At 39.2% G+C, this 19,748-nt stretch overlaps 1 protein-coding gene across 1 annotated transcript in view; it reads right to left on the bottom strand.

Annotated features, from left to right (window-relative positions):
- LOC105492325 (dynein axonemal heavy chain 5) overlaps nt 1–19,748 on the bottom strand; it is a 257,015-nt gene that overhangs the window by 103,713 nt on the left and 133,554 nt on the right. Inside the window, exons 44-49 of the mRNA XM_011759339.3 lie at nt 18,551–18,727; nt 16,948–17,149; nt 15,923–16,065; nt 14,800–14,934; nt 431–553; nt 11–224 (exon numbers count right to left, since the gene is read on the bottom strand). Of these exons, the coding sequence (XP_011757641.2) occupies nt 11–224; nt 431–553; nt 14,800–14,934; nt 15,923–16,065; nt 16,948–17,149; nt 18,551–18,727 (994 nt within the window). The remainder of the gene's footprint in view (nt 1–10; nt 225–430; nt 554–14,799; nt 14,935–15,922; nt 16,066–16,947; nt 17,150–18,550; nt 18,728–19,748) is intronic.

Raw genomic sequence — 19,748 nt, 5'->3', positions numbered from 1 at the left:
TTTACTTTACCAAAGATCTTGTCCATGGAAGCATCAGAGGGCAACGTGCAGTTAAATATAGAGAACTGCCTCTTGAGTCTTTGGGGTATGTCATTGCGTCCACCACCAGGATGGATCATGGCTGCCAAAAACTGGATGTCCACGATGTTGGTGAACTCCCCAGGCTTCTCTAGGTTATAGAATCCATTTTGTTCCATCAGCTGTCGCACTATCTCATTCGTAACCTAAGAAAGACAACTTTCAGAATTAAAGCATCATTCCTTTCCATCCCTGGAACCTAACTCCTTGAGCGTTTCCAAAGAATGAACTTTACTGGAATTCAGACATTATATCTTGAAAAAGTAAAAAAAAAAAAAATTTAATTTTTAAAAACTCTTCATAGAATAAACCAATACCAAATTAAACAAAATGCACAATGGAATGATGATACCTGGTCTCCCCACTCATTGATTACTGGCATATTCACATCATCAATAAAAACAGTCATCTTCTTTCCCGCAGGAGGGCCATACGTTGTACCCATTCGTTTATCCACATAGCTCTCTATTGTCCTCTGTGAAAAAAAGAAAATCAACTGAAACATCTGTGAAAATATCCCCTAAAACATGGTCAATTATTCTAAAAAACAACAAAAACTGGTAACCTTTGAACTGATATGAATTACTTAGAAAAAGCCAAATTTCCCCCCTTAATTCTAATAAATTCTAAAGTACCTAAAATATCTTGTATAACATTCACAAACTTTGAAAATCCAGTTGAATTTAGAAGGAAATGAAATTCTAACCAATGTGAATTTGAGTGGGATGAGATTCTTCTGTCCATTTCTAAAAATTTGCTTTTGTCTTATTAAGCTTCTGTTCGTGACACTATGTTCCCCATTATTCAAAGTCTTGCTAATAGTTTCCCTACAACCAGCAACAAAATTAAACAAGGGTACTGTGTGAGAAGCTTCTGAGGTCTGCACTCTGAGCTGCACAGCCCATCATGGTCTGAAGGCTGAAACTGGCTGCTGTCACCTGGCACAGCTCATACCCACTCTTTTGGGCAGAGGCAATTACACTGATTGAATTCTCATTCCCTGACACAGAGTGAAAAAAGCCCACTTACGTCTTCTCTCTCATTTTTACATTCTGAGCTTAGGTGGTGCAAGAGAAGACCATACTGCACTCTATAAAAAACCTTCCTTAAGGCTGGGCGCGGTGGCTCACGCCTGTAATCCCAGCACTTTGGGAGGCCGAGGTGGGCAGATCACGAGGTCAGGAGATCGAGACCATCCTGTCTAACATGGTGAAACCCTGTCTCTACCAAAAATACAAAAACAATTAGCCGGGCATGGTAGCAGGCGCCCATAGTCCCAGCTACTCCAGAGGGTAAGGCAGGAGAATGGTGTGAATCTGGGAGGCGGAGCTTGCAGTGAGCCAAGATCACGCCGCTGCCTTCAGCCTGGGTGACAGAGCGAGACTCTGTCTCAAAAAACAAAAACAAAATAAAACAAAAAAACCTTCCTTGCAGTACGTAAAAAGATATTAAAACGAGAAGAACTGGGACACATTTAAGCAGTGTGTACAGGGAAATTTATAGCACTAAATGCCCACCAGAGAAAGCTGGAAAGATCTAAAATTGACACCCTAACATCACAATTAAAAGAACTAGAAAAGCAAGAGCAAACACATTCAAAAGCTAGCAGAAGGCAAGAAATAACTAAGATCAGAGCAGAACTGAAAGAGATAAAGACACGAAAAATCCTTCAAAAAATCAATGAATCTAGGAGCTGTTTTTTTTTTTTAAAAAAAGATCAACAAAATTTATAGACAGCTAGCAAGACTAATAAAGAAGAAAAGAGAGAATCAAATCGATGCAATAAAAAATGATAAAGGGGATATCACCACCGATCCCACAGAAATATAAACTACCATCAGAGAATACTATAAACACCTCTACACAAATAAACTAGAAAATCTAGAAGAAATGGATAAATTTCTAGATACATACACCCTCCCAAAACTAAACCAGGAAGAAGTTGAATCTCTGAATAGGCCAATAACAGGCTCTGAAATTGAGGCAATAATTAATAGTCTACCAACCAAAAAAAGTCCAGGACCAGATGGATTCACAGCCAAATTCTACCAGAGGTAAAAACAGAAGCTAGTACCATTCCTTCTGAAACTATTCCAATCAATAGAAAAAGAGGGAATCCTCCCTAACTCATTTTATGAGACCAACATCATCCTGATACCAAAGCCTGGCAGAGACACAATAAAAAAAGAGAATTTTAGACCAATATCCCTGATGAACATCGACGCAAAAATCCTCAATAAAATACTGGCAAACCGAATCCAGCAGCACATAAAAAAGCTTATCCACCATGATCAAGTGGGCTTCATCCCCGGGATGCAAGGCTGGTTCAACATATGCAAATCAATAAAGGTAATCCATCACATAAACAGAACCAACTACAAAAAAACCACACAATTATCTCAATAGATGCAGAAAAGGCCTTCAACAAAATTCAACAGCCTTCATGCTGGAAACTCTCAACAAACAAGGTATTAATGCAACGTATCTCAAAATAATAGGAATTATGCATGACAAACCCACAGCCAATACCATACAGAATGGGCAAAAACTGGAAGCATTCCCTTTGAAAACCAGCACAAGACAGGGATGCCCTCTCTCACCACTCCTATTCAACATAGTGTTGGAAGTTCTGGCCAGGGCAATCAGGCAAGAGAAAGAAATAAAGGGTATTCAATTAGGAAATGAGGAAGTCAAATTGTCCCTGTTTGCAGATGGCATGATTGTATATTTAGAAAACCCCATCATCTCAGCCCAAAATCTCCTTAAGTTGATAAGCAACTTCAGCAAAATCTCAGGATACAAAACCAATGTGCAAAAATCAAAAGCATTCCTATACACCATTAACAGACAAACAGAGAGCCAAATCATGAGTGAACTCCCATTCACAATTTCTACAAAGAGAATAAAATACCTAGGAATCCAACTTACAAGAGCTGTGAAGGACCTCTTCAAGGAGAACTACAAACCACTGCTCAACTAAATAAAAGAAGACACAAACAAATGGAAGAATATTCCATGCTCATGGATAGAAGGAATCAATATCATGAAAATGGCCATACTGCCCAAAGTAATTTATAGATTCAATGCCATGCCCATCAAGCTACCAATGACTTTCTTCACAGAATGGAAAAAAACTACTTTAAATTTCATATGGAACCAAAAAAGAGCCTGCATTGCCAAGAAAATCCTAAACCAAAAGAACAAAGCTGGAGGCATCACGCTACCTGACTTCAAACTATACTACAAGGCTACAGTAAGCGAAACAGCATGGTACTGGTACCAAAATAGAGAGATAGACCAATAGAACAGAACAGAGGTCTCAGAAATAACACCACACATCTACAACCATCTGATCTTTGACAAATCTGACAAAAACAAGAAATGGGGAAAGAATTCCCTATTTAATAAACGGTGCTGGGAAAACTGGCTAGCCATATGTAGGAAGCTGAAACTGGATCCCTTCCTTAAACCTTATACAAAAATTAATTCAAGATGAATTAAAGACTTAAATGTTGGACCTAAAACCATAAAAATTCTAGAGGAAAACCTAGGCAATACCATTCAGTACATAGGCATGGGCAAGGATCTCATGACTAAAGCACCAAAAGCAATGGCAACAAAAGCCAAAATAGACAAATGGGATCTAATTAAACCAAAGAGCTACTGCACAGCAAAAGAAACTACCATCAAAGTGAACAGGCAATCTACAGAATGGGAGAAAAATTTTGCAATCTACCCATCTGATAAAGGGCTAATATCTAGAATCTATGAAGAACTCAAACAAATTTACAAGAAAAAAACAACCCCATCAAAAAGTGGGCAAAGGATATGAACAGACACTTCTCTAAAGAAGACATCAATGCAGCCAACAGACACATGAAAAAATGCTCATCATCACTGTTCATCAGAGAAATGCAAATCAAAGCCACAATGAGATACCATCTCATGCCAGTTAGAATGGCAATCATTAAAAAGTCAGGAAACAACAGATGCTGGAGAAGATGTGGAGAAATAGGAGTGTTTTTATACTGTTGGTGGCAGTGTAAATTAGTTCAACCATTGTGGAAGAACAGTGTAGTGATTCCTCAAGGACCTAGAACTAGAATTACCATTTGACCCAGCAATCCCACAACTGGGTATATACCAAAACGATTATAAATCATGCTACTATAAAGACACATGCACACATATGTTTATTGTGGCACTGTTCACAAAGCAAAGACTTGGAACCAACCCAAATGTCCATCAATGATAGAGTGGATTAAGAAAATGTGGCACATATACACCATGGAATACTATGCAGCCATAAAAAAGGATGAGTTAATGTTCTTTGCCAGGACATGGATAAAGCTGGAAACCATCATTCTCAGCAAACTATCAAAGGAACAGAAAACCAAACACCACATGTTCTCACTCATAGGTGGGAGTTGAACAATGAGATCACTTGGACACAGGGCAGGGAACATCACACACTGGGGCCTGTCTAGGGTGGGGGGCTGGGGGAGGGATAGCATTAGGAGAAATACCTAATGTAAATGATGAGTCGATAAGTGCAGCAAACCAACATGGCACATGTATACCTAAGTATCAAACCTGCACCTTGTGCACATATATCCTAGAACTTACATAAATAAAGAAATAAACAAATAAATAAATAACTGAAAAAAGGGACACTGGAAGGGGAAGGAAGAGGATGTGAGGAGAGGACTCCAGGCTCTTGACTGGTGTTCTCGTGTCCATGGAAGTGCAATATGGCTTGGGAATCAACTGTCCTTCAAAATGTATGCACTGAGTAACCAGAGTCTAGCACTGCAAAGCAAGCAGAAAGGGCTTTGAAGTTCTCAGACTCTAGAAGCTTCAAAACTCGAAAGCTCATTTCATTTCTATCACTGTAGGAATCTACTAATGCATGATTTTAAATCATGTTAAAGATGTTGTATAAATACAGAAGAAAGTGGAGGTATATTAAGATAAAATAAATTCTCCTTCTCTTATCCAAAGAATGTTTTATTTAATGACAAAAACAAACCAGTTAAAAGTGACTTTTATGAACAAGATATAACCACAAAATGAGATAAAATATAAGACAAAAAAAGCAAAACTCTATACAACTATCCTTGAGAATCTTCACAGTAATTGCACATTGTACGTTTTCATCACGATTTTATTTATTTATTTATTTATTTATTTGAGACAGTGTCTTGCTCTGTCGCCCAGGCTGGAGTGCAATCTTGGCTCACTGCAGCCTCTCCCTCCTGGGTTCAAGTGATTCTCCTGCCTCAGCTTCCCAACAGCTGGGATTACAGGTGCCCACCACCACACCCAGCTAATTTTTGTATTTTTAGGAGAGACAGGGTTTCACTATGTTGGCCAAGCTAGTCTCAAACTCCCGACCTGAGGTGATCCACCCACCTCGGCCTCCCAATGTGCTGGGATTACAGGCATGAGCTACTGTGCCTGGCCTCATCATTTTAATGAATAATAGCAAGGAATGTGAAAATTTTTCACCATTTTTAAATTGAATGAGATATAAATGTATCACAACTCATTCAATTACAAATCTCCCATGAAATAGTACAATGGCAAAAATAATTTCATATCCCCCCCACATATATGCAAAATTGTTTAATGTACTAGGCGAAATTTGCTCTTCTTTTCAATTAATTTAAATGCACCTCCTTATGGCCAATTAGGACTTTCAGACATTCCCATGTCTATTAATGAGAACACTTTTTGGCACATGAAGATTTTATTTATTGGGAGGCTTTATCAAGAGCTAAAAAGTATTAGGTGGGATAGTCAGAGTAATACAGAGTAATAGCCACACACCTATACTTTCTTCCCCTCCACTGCAACCCTGATTTTTTTGAAATGATAGGAAATCACCACTATCACCACTAAGCTATACATGTCATAAAAGAGTTAAATCGACAAAAGCACAACAAAATAGGGAGAAAAATTAAGTAACTTGAGAACCTAGAAGTTGAGAGTTCTTTCCATTTTTAGAATTGTTGCAGATTCAATAGTTACCTAATGAGTGTGGAAGTTTGGTAAGACCACCTGAAGGCCTGAAACACAATGCAAATTGGCTATGCCTTCTCTGAAATGCTTGAAACCAGAAGTGTTTTGTATTTTGAACGTTTTCGGATTTGGGAATATTTGCATATATATAATGAGTTATCTTGGGGATGGTACCCAAATCTAAACATAAAAGCCATTTGTGTTTCCTATATACACTTTATGTACGTAGCCAGGAAGTAATTTTATACACTATGTATGTATGTATGTATGTATGTATGTATGTATGTATTTAAATGTGTATTTATATGTTTATTTAAATTTTATTTTAAAATATTTAAAATTAAGTATTTCATATCTATACAATTTTGTGCGTGAAACAATATTCGTGTACCTTGAACAATACACATTGGACATGCTTGCATGGGGGAATCTGGTAGTGTGCTGAAAAGATATGAAAGCTGGGGGGTGCTCCAGCTTTTCAGAAGGGAGGTTGGGCTGGACCAACCTCCAGCACCCAGATTGGGTGCTCCCAATCTCTTTGATTGGTGTTCCCACCTCATCCATTGTTTTGCTGTTATAAACTGTGGTCCAGTTAATAAAACCAAGTAGATATGTTCACTTATTAGATTACTGCCTGTGTCCTCCACTAGAAGGTAAGGAGGGAAGGCACCTTGTCTTCCCTATTTTCCTCATTACTTTTTGAGCTTGCCAGCGCTCAAAAAGTTTTGGACTTTGGGGCAACCTGAATTTCAGATGTTCAGATTAGCCATGCTCCTCCTGTACTGTATGTTCTACTCCTTTAGATAGCTATCCATTTGGGGCTGTTTGAAAAAAACTGTACACTTGGACATCTGGTCTGTCTGAGCTGGATGTTCCATAACATCACAAAAATAAGCACATTCAAACATCAACTCCTATTCCTTGCTCAGCACAACGTCTGCACCCCTTTGGGGTGTTCAACTCAGAAACTGGCACCAACTACCTATTGCCCCATACAAACATTTCCACATCTAACAAGACTGAGTTTTTCTATTATAATTTCAACACTGCTTTCTAAAGTATCTCTTCCTACCTAAACGACAGTAGGCCCCCATTCCATTATGTCTTTCTTTCTCACAGGGATTAATGTCACGACCTCTTAAATTGCCTTCCCTGACTACAGTCAATCCTGGAAACTTCTTTATGAGTCATATACAATGGCTATATTGCATGATTTATAAATTTACCTAGAATTTTTTGTCTCCCCCAAAAAAATCCGTCGAAAGAATCACCGGTCATCTGTGTAGTATTCTGCCACCCACATTCCTCCCAATCTCTTTGATTGGGGTTCCCACCTCATCCATTGTTTTGCTGTTATGAACTGCGGTCCAGTTAATAAAACCAAGTAGATATGTTCGCTTATTAGATTATTGCCTGTGTCCTCCACTAGAAGGTAAGGAGGGAAGGCATCTTGTCTTCCCTATTTTCCTCATTATTTCATCCTCAGTGTTTAGAAGGGTGTCTGGTACTACGTGTTTGTTGGTAAATATTTTTTACATAGATAAATAAATACAAGAAACCTGGAGTCATCTTTGACTTTTCTCACTGTCTCCTATGCCTCTTCTCTAACGACCTTGATATGGTTTGGCTCTGTGTCCCCACCCAAATCTCATGTGGAATTATCATCCCCAGTGTTGGAGGTGGGGCCTGGTGGGAGGTGACTGGATCATGGAGGTGGTTTCTAATGGTTTAGCACCATCGCCCCAGTGCTGTCTCATGAGTGAGTTCTCACGAGATCTGGTTGCTTACAAGTGTGTTGCGCCTCCACCTTCACTCTCGCTCGGGCTCCGGCCAGATGAGAAGTGTCTACTTCCCCTTCCAACATAATTGAAAGTTTTCTGAGGCCTCCCCAGTCATGTTTCCTGTATAGTCTGTGGAATCATGAGCCAATTAAACCTCTTTTCTTTATAAATTACCCAGTCTCAGGTCGTTCTTTATAGTAATGCAAGAACAGACTAACATAAACCTCTACTCAACCAATCACAAGTTCTGGCAGTTCCACTTCCTAGTCAAGGTTGAATGCATCCTTGTTCTGTTTCCTCTCTCACTTTTACCATCTTGGTCCAGCCCAACCTCCCTTCTGAAAAATGACTGCAACTGTGTCCTCTCAGGTCTCTCTGAGTGCAGCCATGTCTCTTGCGTCTTGTTTTCCACTCTACCTCCAGAACGAGCTTTCCAAAGGGCAATGCAATCCTCCTCAGGACTCCAGGGGGTTCCTCGTTAGTGACTTACAGGGAACTCCATGGTGCCCACTACTTACTCCTCCAGTCTCACTTCCAGACAGTCCTTCTCACTGTCTTTGTTCTGGACCCTCAGGATCTTAGTTCATTTATATTCAGTTAAAAAAAAAACCATATAGACTATGAAGTGGTGTTCACCTTATAGGCTGGCTTCCAGCATTCATTATGGGATCCTTTCTTATATATTTCTAGAGTAGCCATTTATAAGCCCAAAAAGAACTCTCAGGATTATCATTAGCCAAATTCACTTTGTGAAATATTGATTTAGATGAATGATCTTCTAAAACATGTCACTTCTCTCAATCCAGTTACTGATTTTAAAAAAATTAAGTCTCTAGCAAGGACTTGTACTAAGGACCTATACTGTTCTTTAAGAATAGACAATCACTTTACTCTGAAATTGGAGAATCATAGTCGGCATGACAGCATCTTATGCAATTTATAAAACCTAAACAAGATTCCAATCTCATTGTCTATCTACACACACAGGGATATCATCATTAACCCAAGCTGTGACAGCAGCATTTTAAGACATGAAAACCAGATGGTCAGAAAACCAGGTAGGCTGAGGAATGGAGCTCCCCTCTGGCTCTTTTCTGAGCTAGCAGCCCTAAACCTAAGAACAATTCAGTTACTGAATTAATTTATTATTAGACAACTCAGCTTTCATAATTCCTAGAAATTAATATAAATATTAAATTCCCCCAAGTAATGATCAACTCTTTCATTATGCTGATTTATATAATCCCCTATGGAAACTAATCAGCTCCTCCTCCGGACTCCACAGTACAGCACTGAGATTCTGCCGTAAGTACCACTTATCTCGCCAACCACATTTGGTTATGCACATGCCTGTTTCCCCAACAAGACAAAGGGAGGAAAGCAACATCGGAAAGGGTATTGGAAGGATCATGTGCAGCTGAGGCGATGGTGCATTGCCTAGTTCTTAGGTACAACAGTCACACAGTCATCTTTGTGAAAGAGACACAGTGCAAAATCTGCACCACCTTACATAACAGCTCTGACTAGGCTGAAAGACAGGAAAAACAAATTAAACTACTGCTTCTCACATTGATCAACTCTGTGATTTCATGTAAGCCACTTAATATTTCTGGGTATAATACAACCCAGAAATGAGAGTGTGTATAGATACATAAATCATATGTACATACATATATATGCATATGAATATGCATATATGCATTATGCATTAATGATATAATATATATGAAAGCAATTCATGAGCTTGCTAGAGTATTATGCATTAATGATATATATGAAAGCAATTCATGAGCTTAATGTAGTACAAAATGTAAAGCTATTTTATTTTTTCTGTGTATCTCTATATGCTAGCACCTAAATCATTTTTCATGCATGTTACATACAATTAAATAGAAATATAAAATACACTTAATTTTAGTTTTTCATATATGTGCTATTAGCTAAAACATAAAAATGGAGAGTTACAGTCTTTATTAAGAAATCTACTGCCTAATAACATCTTCCCATTTTATTGTAATTCACTAAGACCAAACGAAAATAGTCTTACATTAGGAAAGTTTAAAATGCTCAACAGTACATTGTAAAAAGTAAAATACGTCAAAAATCACAAGAAAATACAATAATGCATAGCTGGAAGCTAAAAATAAAACAAGCGCACTAAGTGATAAACCAGCCCTTTAGATATTAATATAGATAAAGGAAGGCCATTGGAAGGAAGCACGTGGGTGCACAGCACAGCACAGCCCATGGACCCTGGTTTCCAGCTTCGGTTCTGCCACCAACTAAGTGAATTCAGACAATGCTTGAATCTCCTTCCACCTGAGTACCTCAGTCTTAACAGTAAAACCTGATATTTTAAGAGAGCTTTATGATACAAATATACTTTCACATATTATCTCTTAGGAAACTAGTCTTCAAACTGTGTTCTGAGGAACCAAAAGGATTTTCTGCAACCACACGGATCCCTTGCAGGAAGAAAAGATGAGGCAGGAATGAGCTCCAGGACCCCAGCTCCAATTCCACCAAAGCAAATCCATGTTTACTTATTTTATAGATTAATCTACTGTACAAGATATCATTTGGAAAAGTGGTTCTGGGTCTAAAAAAAACACTATGGAATTTCCATCCAGGCTCTAGGAGTCTTATTTTTTAAAAAATAAAACCTATTGCTACGCAACCATTTGTAAGATGGTGGCTATATTCAAAACACTTTATAATTATTTTTAGAAATCTTTTCAGAATTTATCTTAAGTAATTTTTGCTGTCTTCTTTTCACCTTTTTGTATTGCTTAAATTTCTACTTCTATGTATGAATTATTTTCAAAAATAAAAAAATTAAAACAATATTAGTTTGGGGGAAAAAATGAGGAATCTTTCTTAAGAAACTGACTAAATTCCCTTAGCCAAAAAATGGGATGACTGTATAATTTTTGTCCAAACCAGATACTTTTGATAGTGGCAAAGGATGCTATTAATTATTAATCTGAGACAATGAAAATAACCTGGATTGTCCCAGGCAAAAAGTGACAAATAGTCCTTCTACTGATGAAAGATGTGAAAGTTACATCATGATGCAAACAACCTGTCAGGAACAGACACGTGCCCTTCATTGGACAGTGTGCCATCATGGTAACAGCTGAGAAATGGACAGTATCTATTTTCTCATCTACGATTTCAGTTTGGTTGGGATCCAGATACATGGGAGATGCAGAGACAAACGCTCTGCTCCATCAGCCCTGTTTAGCATGAATGACTGAAAATTACAGTGAGAAAGTTAATTACAACAGTTTGGCTAATTGAAAGCTGTCTGAAACTAATGAGTCTTGCTTAATAGAAAGCCCTGATGCTCAACAGTCAAAACAGTCTCTGGCACTAAACAGAGTGGATGATCCTGTGATGCTTCTGAACAGAAAAAAGAAACAGTGACGTGTTAACTCCACCTTAACACTGAAGAACAGTGGGGAATCAGGCTAAAGCCTTGTGTATCAGATAATGGGAGCCTAAAGAATACTTTATTCTTCTTCTATTTATTATATTTGAATATGGTACCACTTCTAGAAATTTATTATATGGTTTATGAATTTGTATAGCATACAACAGGTGTTCTAGATAACATATGGCTTTTTCCAGGAAATGAGTAAATATTTCACGTTAAGGAGACAGAAACCACAGATCTTTAATATCTGGCAGAGATGTCACAGAGTTGGTAATGAAAATGCAGTGACAAGGCCTTGCTGTATAATAAAAGATTGGGCTGGCCTTTGTTCCTGGAAATGTCCTGATAGAAAGAACTCTGTTATTCACATGGGCCCCTCATACCACTCATGCCAACCACTCATTACCAACCATGTGATGAGAAGGTTGAGGTTTTTTTTTTTTTTTAATTTATTTATTATTATTATACTTTAAGTTGTAGGGTACATGTGCATAACGTGCAGGTTTGTTACATATGTATACTTGTGCCATGTTGGTGTGCTGCACCCATCACCTCGTCGTTTACATCAGGTATAAATCCCAATGCAATCCCTCTCCCCTCCCCCCTCCCCATGATAGGCCCCGGTGTGTGATGTTCCCCTTCCTGAGTCCAAGTGATCTCATTGTTCAGTTCCCACCTATGAGTGAGAACATGCGGTGTTTGGTTTTCTGTTCTTGTGATAGTTTGCTAAGAATGATGGTTTCCAACTGCATCCATGTCCCTACAAAGGACACAAACTCATCCTTTTTTATGGCTGCATAGTATTCCATGGTGTATATGTGCCACATTTTCTTAATCCAATCTGTCACTGATAGACATTTGGGTTGATTCCAAGTCTTTGCTATTGTGAATAGTGCCGCAATAAACATACGTGTGCATGTGTCTTTATAGCAGCATGGTGGGATTGTAAACTAGTTCAACCATTATGGAAAACAGTATGGTGATTCCTCAAGGATCTAGAACTAGATGTACCATATGACCCAGCCATCCCATTACTGGGTATATACCCAAAGGTTGAGGTTTTAAGTCACATGATATCAGCTGACCTGGGAGGGGAGCTGATGGAGATTTGAGTTCAGTCTTAAAGATCTTGGCTGAGCACAGTGGTTCATGCCTGTAATCCCAGTACTTTGGGAGGCTGAGGCAGGCGGATCACAAGGCCAAGAGATCTAGACCATCCTGGCCATCATGGTGAAACCCCATCTCTACCAAAAATACAAAAATTAGCGGGGTGTGGTGGCCCACACCTGTAGTCCCAGTTACTCAGGAGGCTGAGGCAGAAGAATCACTTGAACCCTGGAGGTGGAGGTTGCAGTGAGCCAAGATCGTGCCACTGTGCTACAGCCTAGCGACAGAGCGAGGCTCTGTTTCAAAACAAATAAAAAGATCTGAGTCCTGTCCTATGGCCAATGATGTGATCAAGTATGCCTATGTAATAAAACCCCAATAAAAACCCAGGACACCACGGCTCAAGTGAATGTCCAGGTTGGTAATATACATGATATACCTGGAAAGCAGCACATTCTGAGGACAGGGAAGGTTTGCATTTGGGACCCTCCCAAACCTTGCCCTCTGTATCTTTTCTTTTGACTGATACTTCTTTGTATCTTTGTAAGAAAGCTGTAATAATAATCACAGCACTTCTCTGAGTTCTGTAAGTCATTCTAGTGAATTATGGAAACTGAGAGGGCTGAGGGAATGGCCTAATTTGTAGCCACTTGGTCAGAGGTATGGGTCTTTTGAGAACCCCAAGCTTGTGGCTGGTGACTGAGTGAGGGCAGTCTTGTGGGACTTGGCCCTTAACTTCTGAAATCTGCGTTAGCTCTGCCGTAGTTACTGTCACAATTACACTGTAGGCCTAAAGAGTTAATACAGTCTCATGAAGTGTGGATCATTAGAAAATCACCCCACATAACGAAAAAATATCACACTCTGATCTCATTTTTTAAAAACCTTTACCCTCAAATAACGTTATAATTATAACCTTTAAAGAGAATGTCCTCCTAAGGTAAAACTAACGAAAGCTCTTTAATTGTAAAGCGGTATTAAAGGAACACATATAATGTTAGCATCTTGCCAACCTAGGGTAATTTAATGTGTCATTTCCCAAACACAAAAATGCCACTGCTGAGTCACTGCAATTTGGGGTTGACCTCCATCCAGATCTGCCCACCCAGATATGAATGGCATTTATTTGACAGAAGAACAGCCCATACTGAAAATCTCGTCTCCTCCAGAAGAGTAGAATGAAGTTGACAGTCTTATTTAGAAGTTTAATCAATGGCCTTAGTGTATTGGCACTCCACTGTCACCAATTGAATTAAGTGATAAAATGTCGTGATTCAGCCATGCCTTCAACAAGTTTCATTGCTCTGATATTCTCATTCCAACAACTAAAGAACAACAAAGTTCATTAAAAGCAAAGTTCTTTGGATTTGTGTTCCCCTAAAAATTTCCCTTCCATTTGCAATTTATGACATGTATCTGGTAATATATTAATGTCCTAATAAAAATATGAGAGATCATTTGCAAATCACTGAAGCATGTACTGACATTTAGGATTTCCTCCTCAGTTTCAATAAGGTCTTGTACAATTTAGGACCAGGAGAAAAAGAACCATTTAAGCCACTGCAAACCTAGGTCATTCCTGGTGGTTTCATTGGGAAAAAAAATAAACAATGCAAACTTGAGGGGTTTTTCTTTCTCTCACACTTCTGTGATACATAGAGTAAAATATTTCGTATCTAAGGGTCTAAGATTTTATAGCTTGTTGCAACTGAGGATGGGAGCCAGGGTGGAATGTTAAGTCATGGAACAACAAGATTAAAGTGGCATTTTAGAAAATGGGGATTGGAAGGTATAAGAGCTAGACTGAAAGAGAATTCAACTTGAACCAATCATAGCTGGGGATTCTTCCATGCCAATACCCTGGTATGCAATCATGCAGAAGTGGATTACCTAGAGGTAAACAAGGAGCATGAAGATAAGGAAACAGATGTGAAATACATTTCTTTTGGTACTGTAACAGCCTTTGAGACCTGAGCAAGATGGATGCATTAAAGATGATTGCAAAGTACCTAGCCTCAAAGAGTATTAGGAACATCTTCAGGCAAGCAGACTCTAGAGAGAGGAAGTAGGTTTAGGTGGGGAATAAATGATTTTCTTTCAGTTTTGGATTGTGCATGTTCACAATATTTTCTACATAGATATTTTAAACTGCATTGAGGCATATAGCACCTTATATAACCTTTTAATGCTTCCATAATTTAAGATGTTATAATCTAACTAGGGAAACTATTGCAGTTGAATAACTGAAAGAATGAAAAACATAAGTGGGTGATTTATCATGGCTATGAAAGTTCAGATGAAATTCAGATTAAACAGAGTATCCTCCAAAGTTTGTCACAAACTTGGGCTTACTGAGCCATACCAAAGAGCCAGTACCTGGAACATCAGTGGGGTGGTTGCAGAGGAAAAATTCAGACTCTTGATCATGTGACATTCAGGATCATATCTGGACATAAATCCTTTAATTATGACTGTTTTGGCTGTTCCTTGTTCACCAATTAATAGTACAGCCTAAAATAGTGGGAATTGAAAAAGAAAAAACAAGAAATGAAATAAATGAGTGTGATGGGCTGAATTTGTCCCCCCAAAATTCATATGCTGAATCCTCAACCCCTAGTATCTTAAAATGTGATTCTGTTTGGAAATAAGGTCTTTAAAGAGGTGACGAAGGTAAAATAAAGCTGTTGGAGTGAGCCCTAGCCCACTCTAACTGGTGTCCTTATAAGAAGAGGAAATTTGTGGCCAGGCATGGTGGCTCACACCTGTAATCCCAGCACTTTGGGAGGCTGAGGCAGGCAGATCATCTGAGGTCAGAAGTTCGAGACCAGCCTGGCCAACATGGTGAAATCCCGTCTGTACTAAAAATACACAAATTAGCCAGGTATGGTGGTGGGCACCTATAATCCCAGCTACTCGGGAGGCTGAGGCAGGAGAATCACTTGAACCCAAGAGGCAGAGGTAGCAGTGAGCCGAGATTACACCATTGCACTCTAGCCTGGGTGACAGAGACTCCATCTCAAAAAAAAAAAAAAAGAAGAGGAAATTTGTATACACAAAGAAACACCATGGGAAGACACAGTGAAAAGGCAGCCATTTACAAGCCAAGGAGAGAGACCTCTGAAGAACGCAAGCCTGCCGACACCTTCATCCTGGACTTTCAGCTTCCAGAACAGAGAGAAAAGAAACTGCTGTTGTTTAGGCCACCCAGGCTGTGCTATTTTGTTACAACAGCCCTAGCAAACTAGCTCAGTGATCAAAGCAGAAGGAATCCTTTGGGGAAAAGCAAGTCAAAATTTACTGTCAACTCATACGTAAGAAATAATTACTTACTTATGAATTAGAACGATTCAACTCATATTTCAGTGAGAATAAAAGAATAGGAGATAAGGTAACATTTTCATGGATTCAAAACTGCAACATAAAACATTTTATAATAAATGCAGGATGTTTCATGTCTTCCTTTAAAATATGCTACTGTTCATTAAATTAAAAGTCATACCTTGCCCTGTTTAGCCATGGTTTGAATTAGAAAGTCAGTCCTCACATTGTCAACATTTGGCACCAGAATAGAGCCATACTCTGGGGTGGTATCGGACGGATACAGGTATTCCTGGGTACGCGTGTTCCAGTGCGTCCATGTACCTGAGATGAACAGAAGACATTTCCATCTCCATAGTAATAATTCAAGTCCGAACTGTAATGAGCAGACATCCTTGACATCTTATGAGGTCACCTTCCAAATTCTCCCCATAAAATAAAGATCATTAAAATTAGCGATCTAAGTATACAAGTATGTGTTAACTGAGTCAAAATGTCCCAAGGAACAATTTCAAGGTGTAAACCTAGGAAATACTAGGAAGTATTTCAGAATTTTTAAAAAAATATATTAGTTTTCAATAGCATGATGTATAAAAATACAGAACACAGTGAGAGTAGTGTGAATCTAAAATCATTAATCACTTTCGAATGTCGAATCTCACACACTTTTCATTAGGCAAAAGATCCTAGGCCTATGCGTATGTATATTAAATATTTAATACATTATTATATACCCATATATAGGTACTTCATTTTTTGTATAAATGAACTTTATATATTTATAACCTTAGAATATATATATTATAACCTTAAAGTATATATCCAAACAGAGATAAAGATATACAGCTGTGGGTATCTATATACCCACGTATTTGGCAAAAATATACTTTAAACTTTGTAACTTTTATATACATTGCTGATTCTATTGAATGAACGACAGAAATGGATCTGATTTGGTTTTTTAAATGTTTCTTAATTCATTGAAAGTTTAGTGCACAATATATTTAACAGGAAGAAAACGTGCATTTGAAAAACAGATTTTTTAAACAGAAACCACTGCCACTTTCTCCACACACGAACGTTTTCATATCTTACAGCCAAGAATGATACATCTCATTTAGAAAAAATATATATACTGTGTAAATATTGGCCATGTAGGAAAGAACAGCCCCCATGGGTTCCGTCTGGACGGGCAGGTGTCCTCACCGTCGGGCGCCACGTAGTAGTCGAAGGCGGTGTCCCCGGGGCCCGCGGGCGGCGGCAGCTCCAGCGTCCCCGCCGGCCGCGCGCGCAGCCAGAGCTCCAGGCGGCGCCGGCCGTCCAGCTCCAGCGCCGCCCCCGCGCTCCACAGCAGCGCGAACACGAACAGCCGCCCCAGGTGCGCCCGGCTCACCTCCCCGCCTTGCTCCTGAGAAGGAAAGACACTTTTTTTTCAATTACTTGATTCTCAAACCCAAACATTGCTCTAGGGTTTCAATGAAAACAGTAAACATAGAAACAAGACACTAGTTTTTCTCCAAGAACAAGGGAAAGGATGAATAAAACTGGAGAACAAATGAAGAACTGATCTCTGGAAATACCAAACTGCCTTTAAAAATAACAGGGTTGGCCGGGTGCGGTGGCTCAAGCCTGTAATCCCAGCACTTTGGGAGGCCGAGGTGGGCGGATCACGAGGTCAGGAGATCGAGACCATCCTGGCTAACACGGTGAAACAACGTCTCTACTAAAAAACACAAAAAACTAGCTGGGCGACGTGGCAGCGCCTGTAGTCCCAGCTACTCGGGAGGCTGAGGCAGGAGAATGGCGTGAACCCGGGAGGCGGAGCTTGCAGTGAGCCGAGATCGCGCCACTGCACTCCAGCCTGGGCAACGGAGCGAGACTCCGTCTCCAAAATAATAATAATAATAATAATAATAAAATAAAAATAATTTTTTTAAAAAAACAGAGTTTATCGCAGCACTGTTCACCACAGCCAAGTTGGAGACAACCTAAGTGTCCATCAACAGATGAATGGATAAAGAAAAGTGGTACATATACACAAGGGAGCACTATTCAGCCACAAAAAAAGAAAGAGAGCCTGTCATTTGAACAACATGAATGGAACTGGAGGTTATCATGTTAAGCGAAATAAGCCAGGCACAGAAAGACAAACTTGGTATATTCTCAAGCATTTGTGGGAGCTAAAAATTAAAACAATTGAAGTCATGGAGATGGAGTAGAAGGATGGTTACCAGAGGCTAGGAAGGGGAGTAGGGAGTGGGGAGGAAGTGGGGATGATTAATGGGTACAAAAATACAGAGTGACTTGACTGCAGTCAGCAATAATTCGTTGTGCACTTTAGAGTAACTGAGGGAGTACAATTGTAATGTTCATAACACAAAGAAAATGAAGAATGAGGTGACAGATACCCCATTCACCTTGATATGGTTATTACACATTGCATACTGGTATCAAAACATCTCATGCAACCCATAAATATACATACCTACTATGCACCCACAAAAATCAAAAATTACAACACACACAATAATAATTTTGGGATACCTGTTGCATGACTTTGTTAACCTGCAACTAAATTCCAAATCTATGGTTAGCTTTATTTTTTGTTAAAGGGGTATGACAAAATACCAAAATATGCGGGATCCATGTTTGAAATATTCCCCCTCCCCAAGAGCTCTAACCAAATCTAGTTTCAAACATAGTACTCTGCACAGCATGGCTACATTAATAAAAGAGAAAATACAGTACTCCCTGCGCAGCATGGCTAAGTTGATAAGAGAGACCTTCTCTAGAAAGTTGAGCAGTTTACCTTGAGAGGAATCAGGCCTTGGAGCATGTTAATGCTCTGCGTGATGACAAAGGCCTCCAGCACCTCCATCTTGTATTCTAAGTTCTGGACACAGAAGCGATACAAGTCCGGGAAAGACTCGGTGTACAGCTGACGAAGAATTTCTGCTTCTTGAGGCGAGCGTTTCTTAAGAAAACCCTGTCAGGTCACAGATAAGTGTATTCATGAAACTTACTAGCACACTAGGAAAATGGTCATTTGGGAACAAAAATTTTAAAAGTATCTGTTAGTAATGATAATATTTAATGATTATACCACACACGATGTTCCAGGCTTTGTTACAAACTCCTCCGCGTATTAATTCATTTAATCTTCAAAACAACCCTACAAGGTAAGAACTGTTATTATCCTCCTTTTACACATGAGGAACCAGAGGCCCAGGAAGTGTAGGTAGCCTGCTTAGGAGCCCACTGCAAGCAGGTGGCAAGGGCAGAATTCAGCCCAGAAAGCCTGGGCCCACATGTTCAACTACTATACTATGTATATGCTCATAGATGGAGAAATAGTCTTCAATTCTTGATTAAAATATGCTGGGAGAAAATGACAAGGCACATCTACGGAAATAACTCAGCGGGGAAAGTAAAGAATAAAAGATGAACAAAGGAAATCCATACCCAGATTTTTTTTCTTTTTTTGAGACAGGATCTTACTCTATCACTCAGGCGGGAGTACAGTGGCATGATCTCGGTTCACTACAACCTCCGCCTCCCAGGCTCAGGTGATCCTCTAGCCTCAGCCCCCCAAGTAGCTGGGACCACAGGTGCATGCCACTACATCCAGCTAATTTTTGTAATTTTTGTCGAGACAGGTTTTGCCATATTGCCCAGGCTAGTCTCAAACTCCTTGCCTCAAGCAATCTGCCTGCGTTGGCCTCCCAAAGTGCTGGGATGACAGGCATGAGCCACTGTGCCTGGCCCCCAGATTTTTTTAATAGAAAACAAAGATTTACTACAATTAGTTGTTTCTTTTTATTTCTTCTAATTTAATTAATAAATGATGTAGAAAAATATCAAGGATATTCATGAAAATGGAGAATTTAGTCATTTGGGAAACCTAGTATTAAGAATCTGCACCTCATTCATAACAAAATACCACTTAACACACAGTGTTTCCTTAAGATGAGGCAAGTTCTCTTAAGGTCAAGAGATCAGCTCATTCT

This window comes from Macaca nemestrina, chromosome 6, assembly GCF_043159975.1.
Source record: "Macaca nemestrina isolate mMacNem1 chromosome 6, mMacNem.hap1, whole genome shotgun sequence".
Lineage (NCBI taxonomy): Eukaryota > Metazoa > Chordata > Mammalia > Primates > Cercopithecidae > Macaca > Macaca nemestrina.
This window is presented reverse-complemented; position numbering and strand designations above follow the sequence as displayed.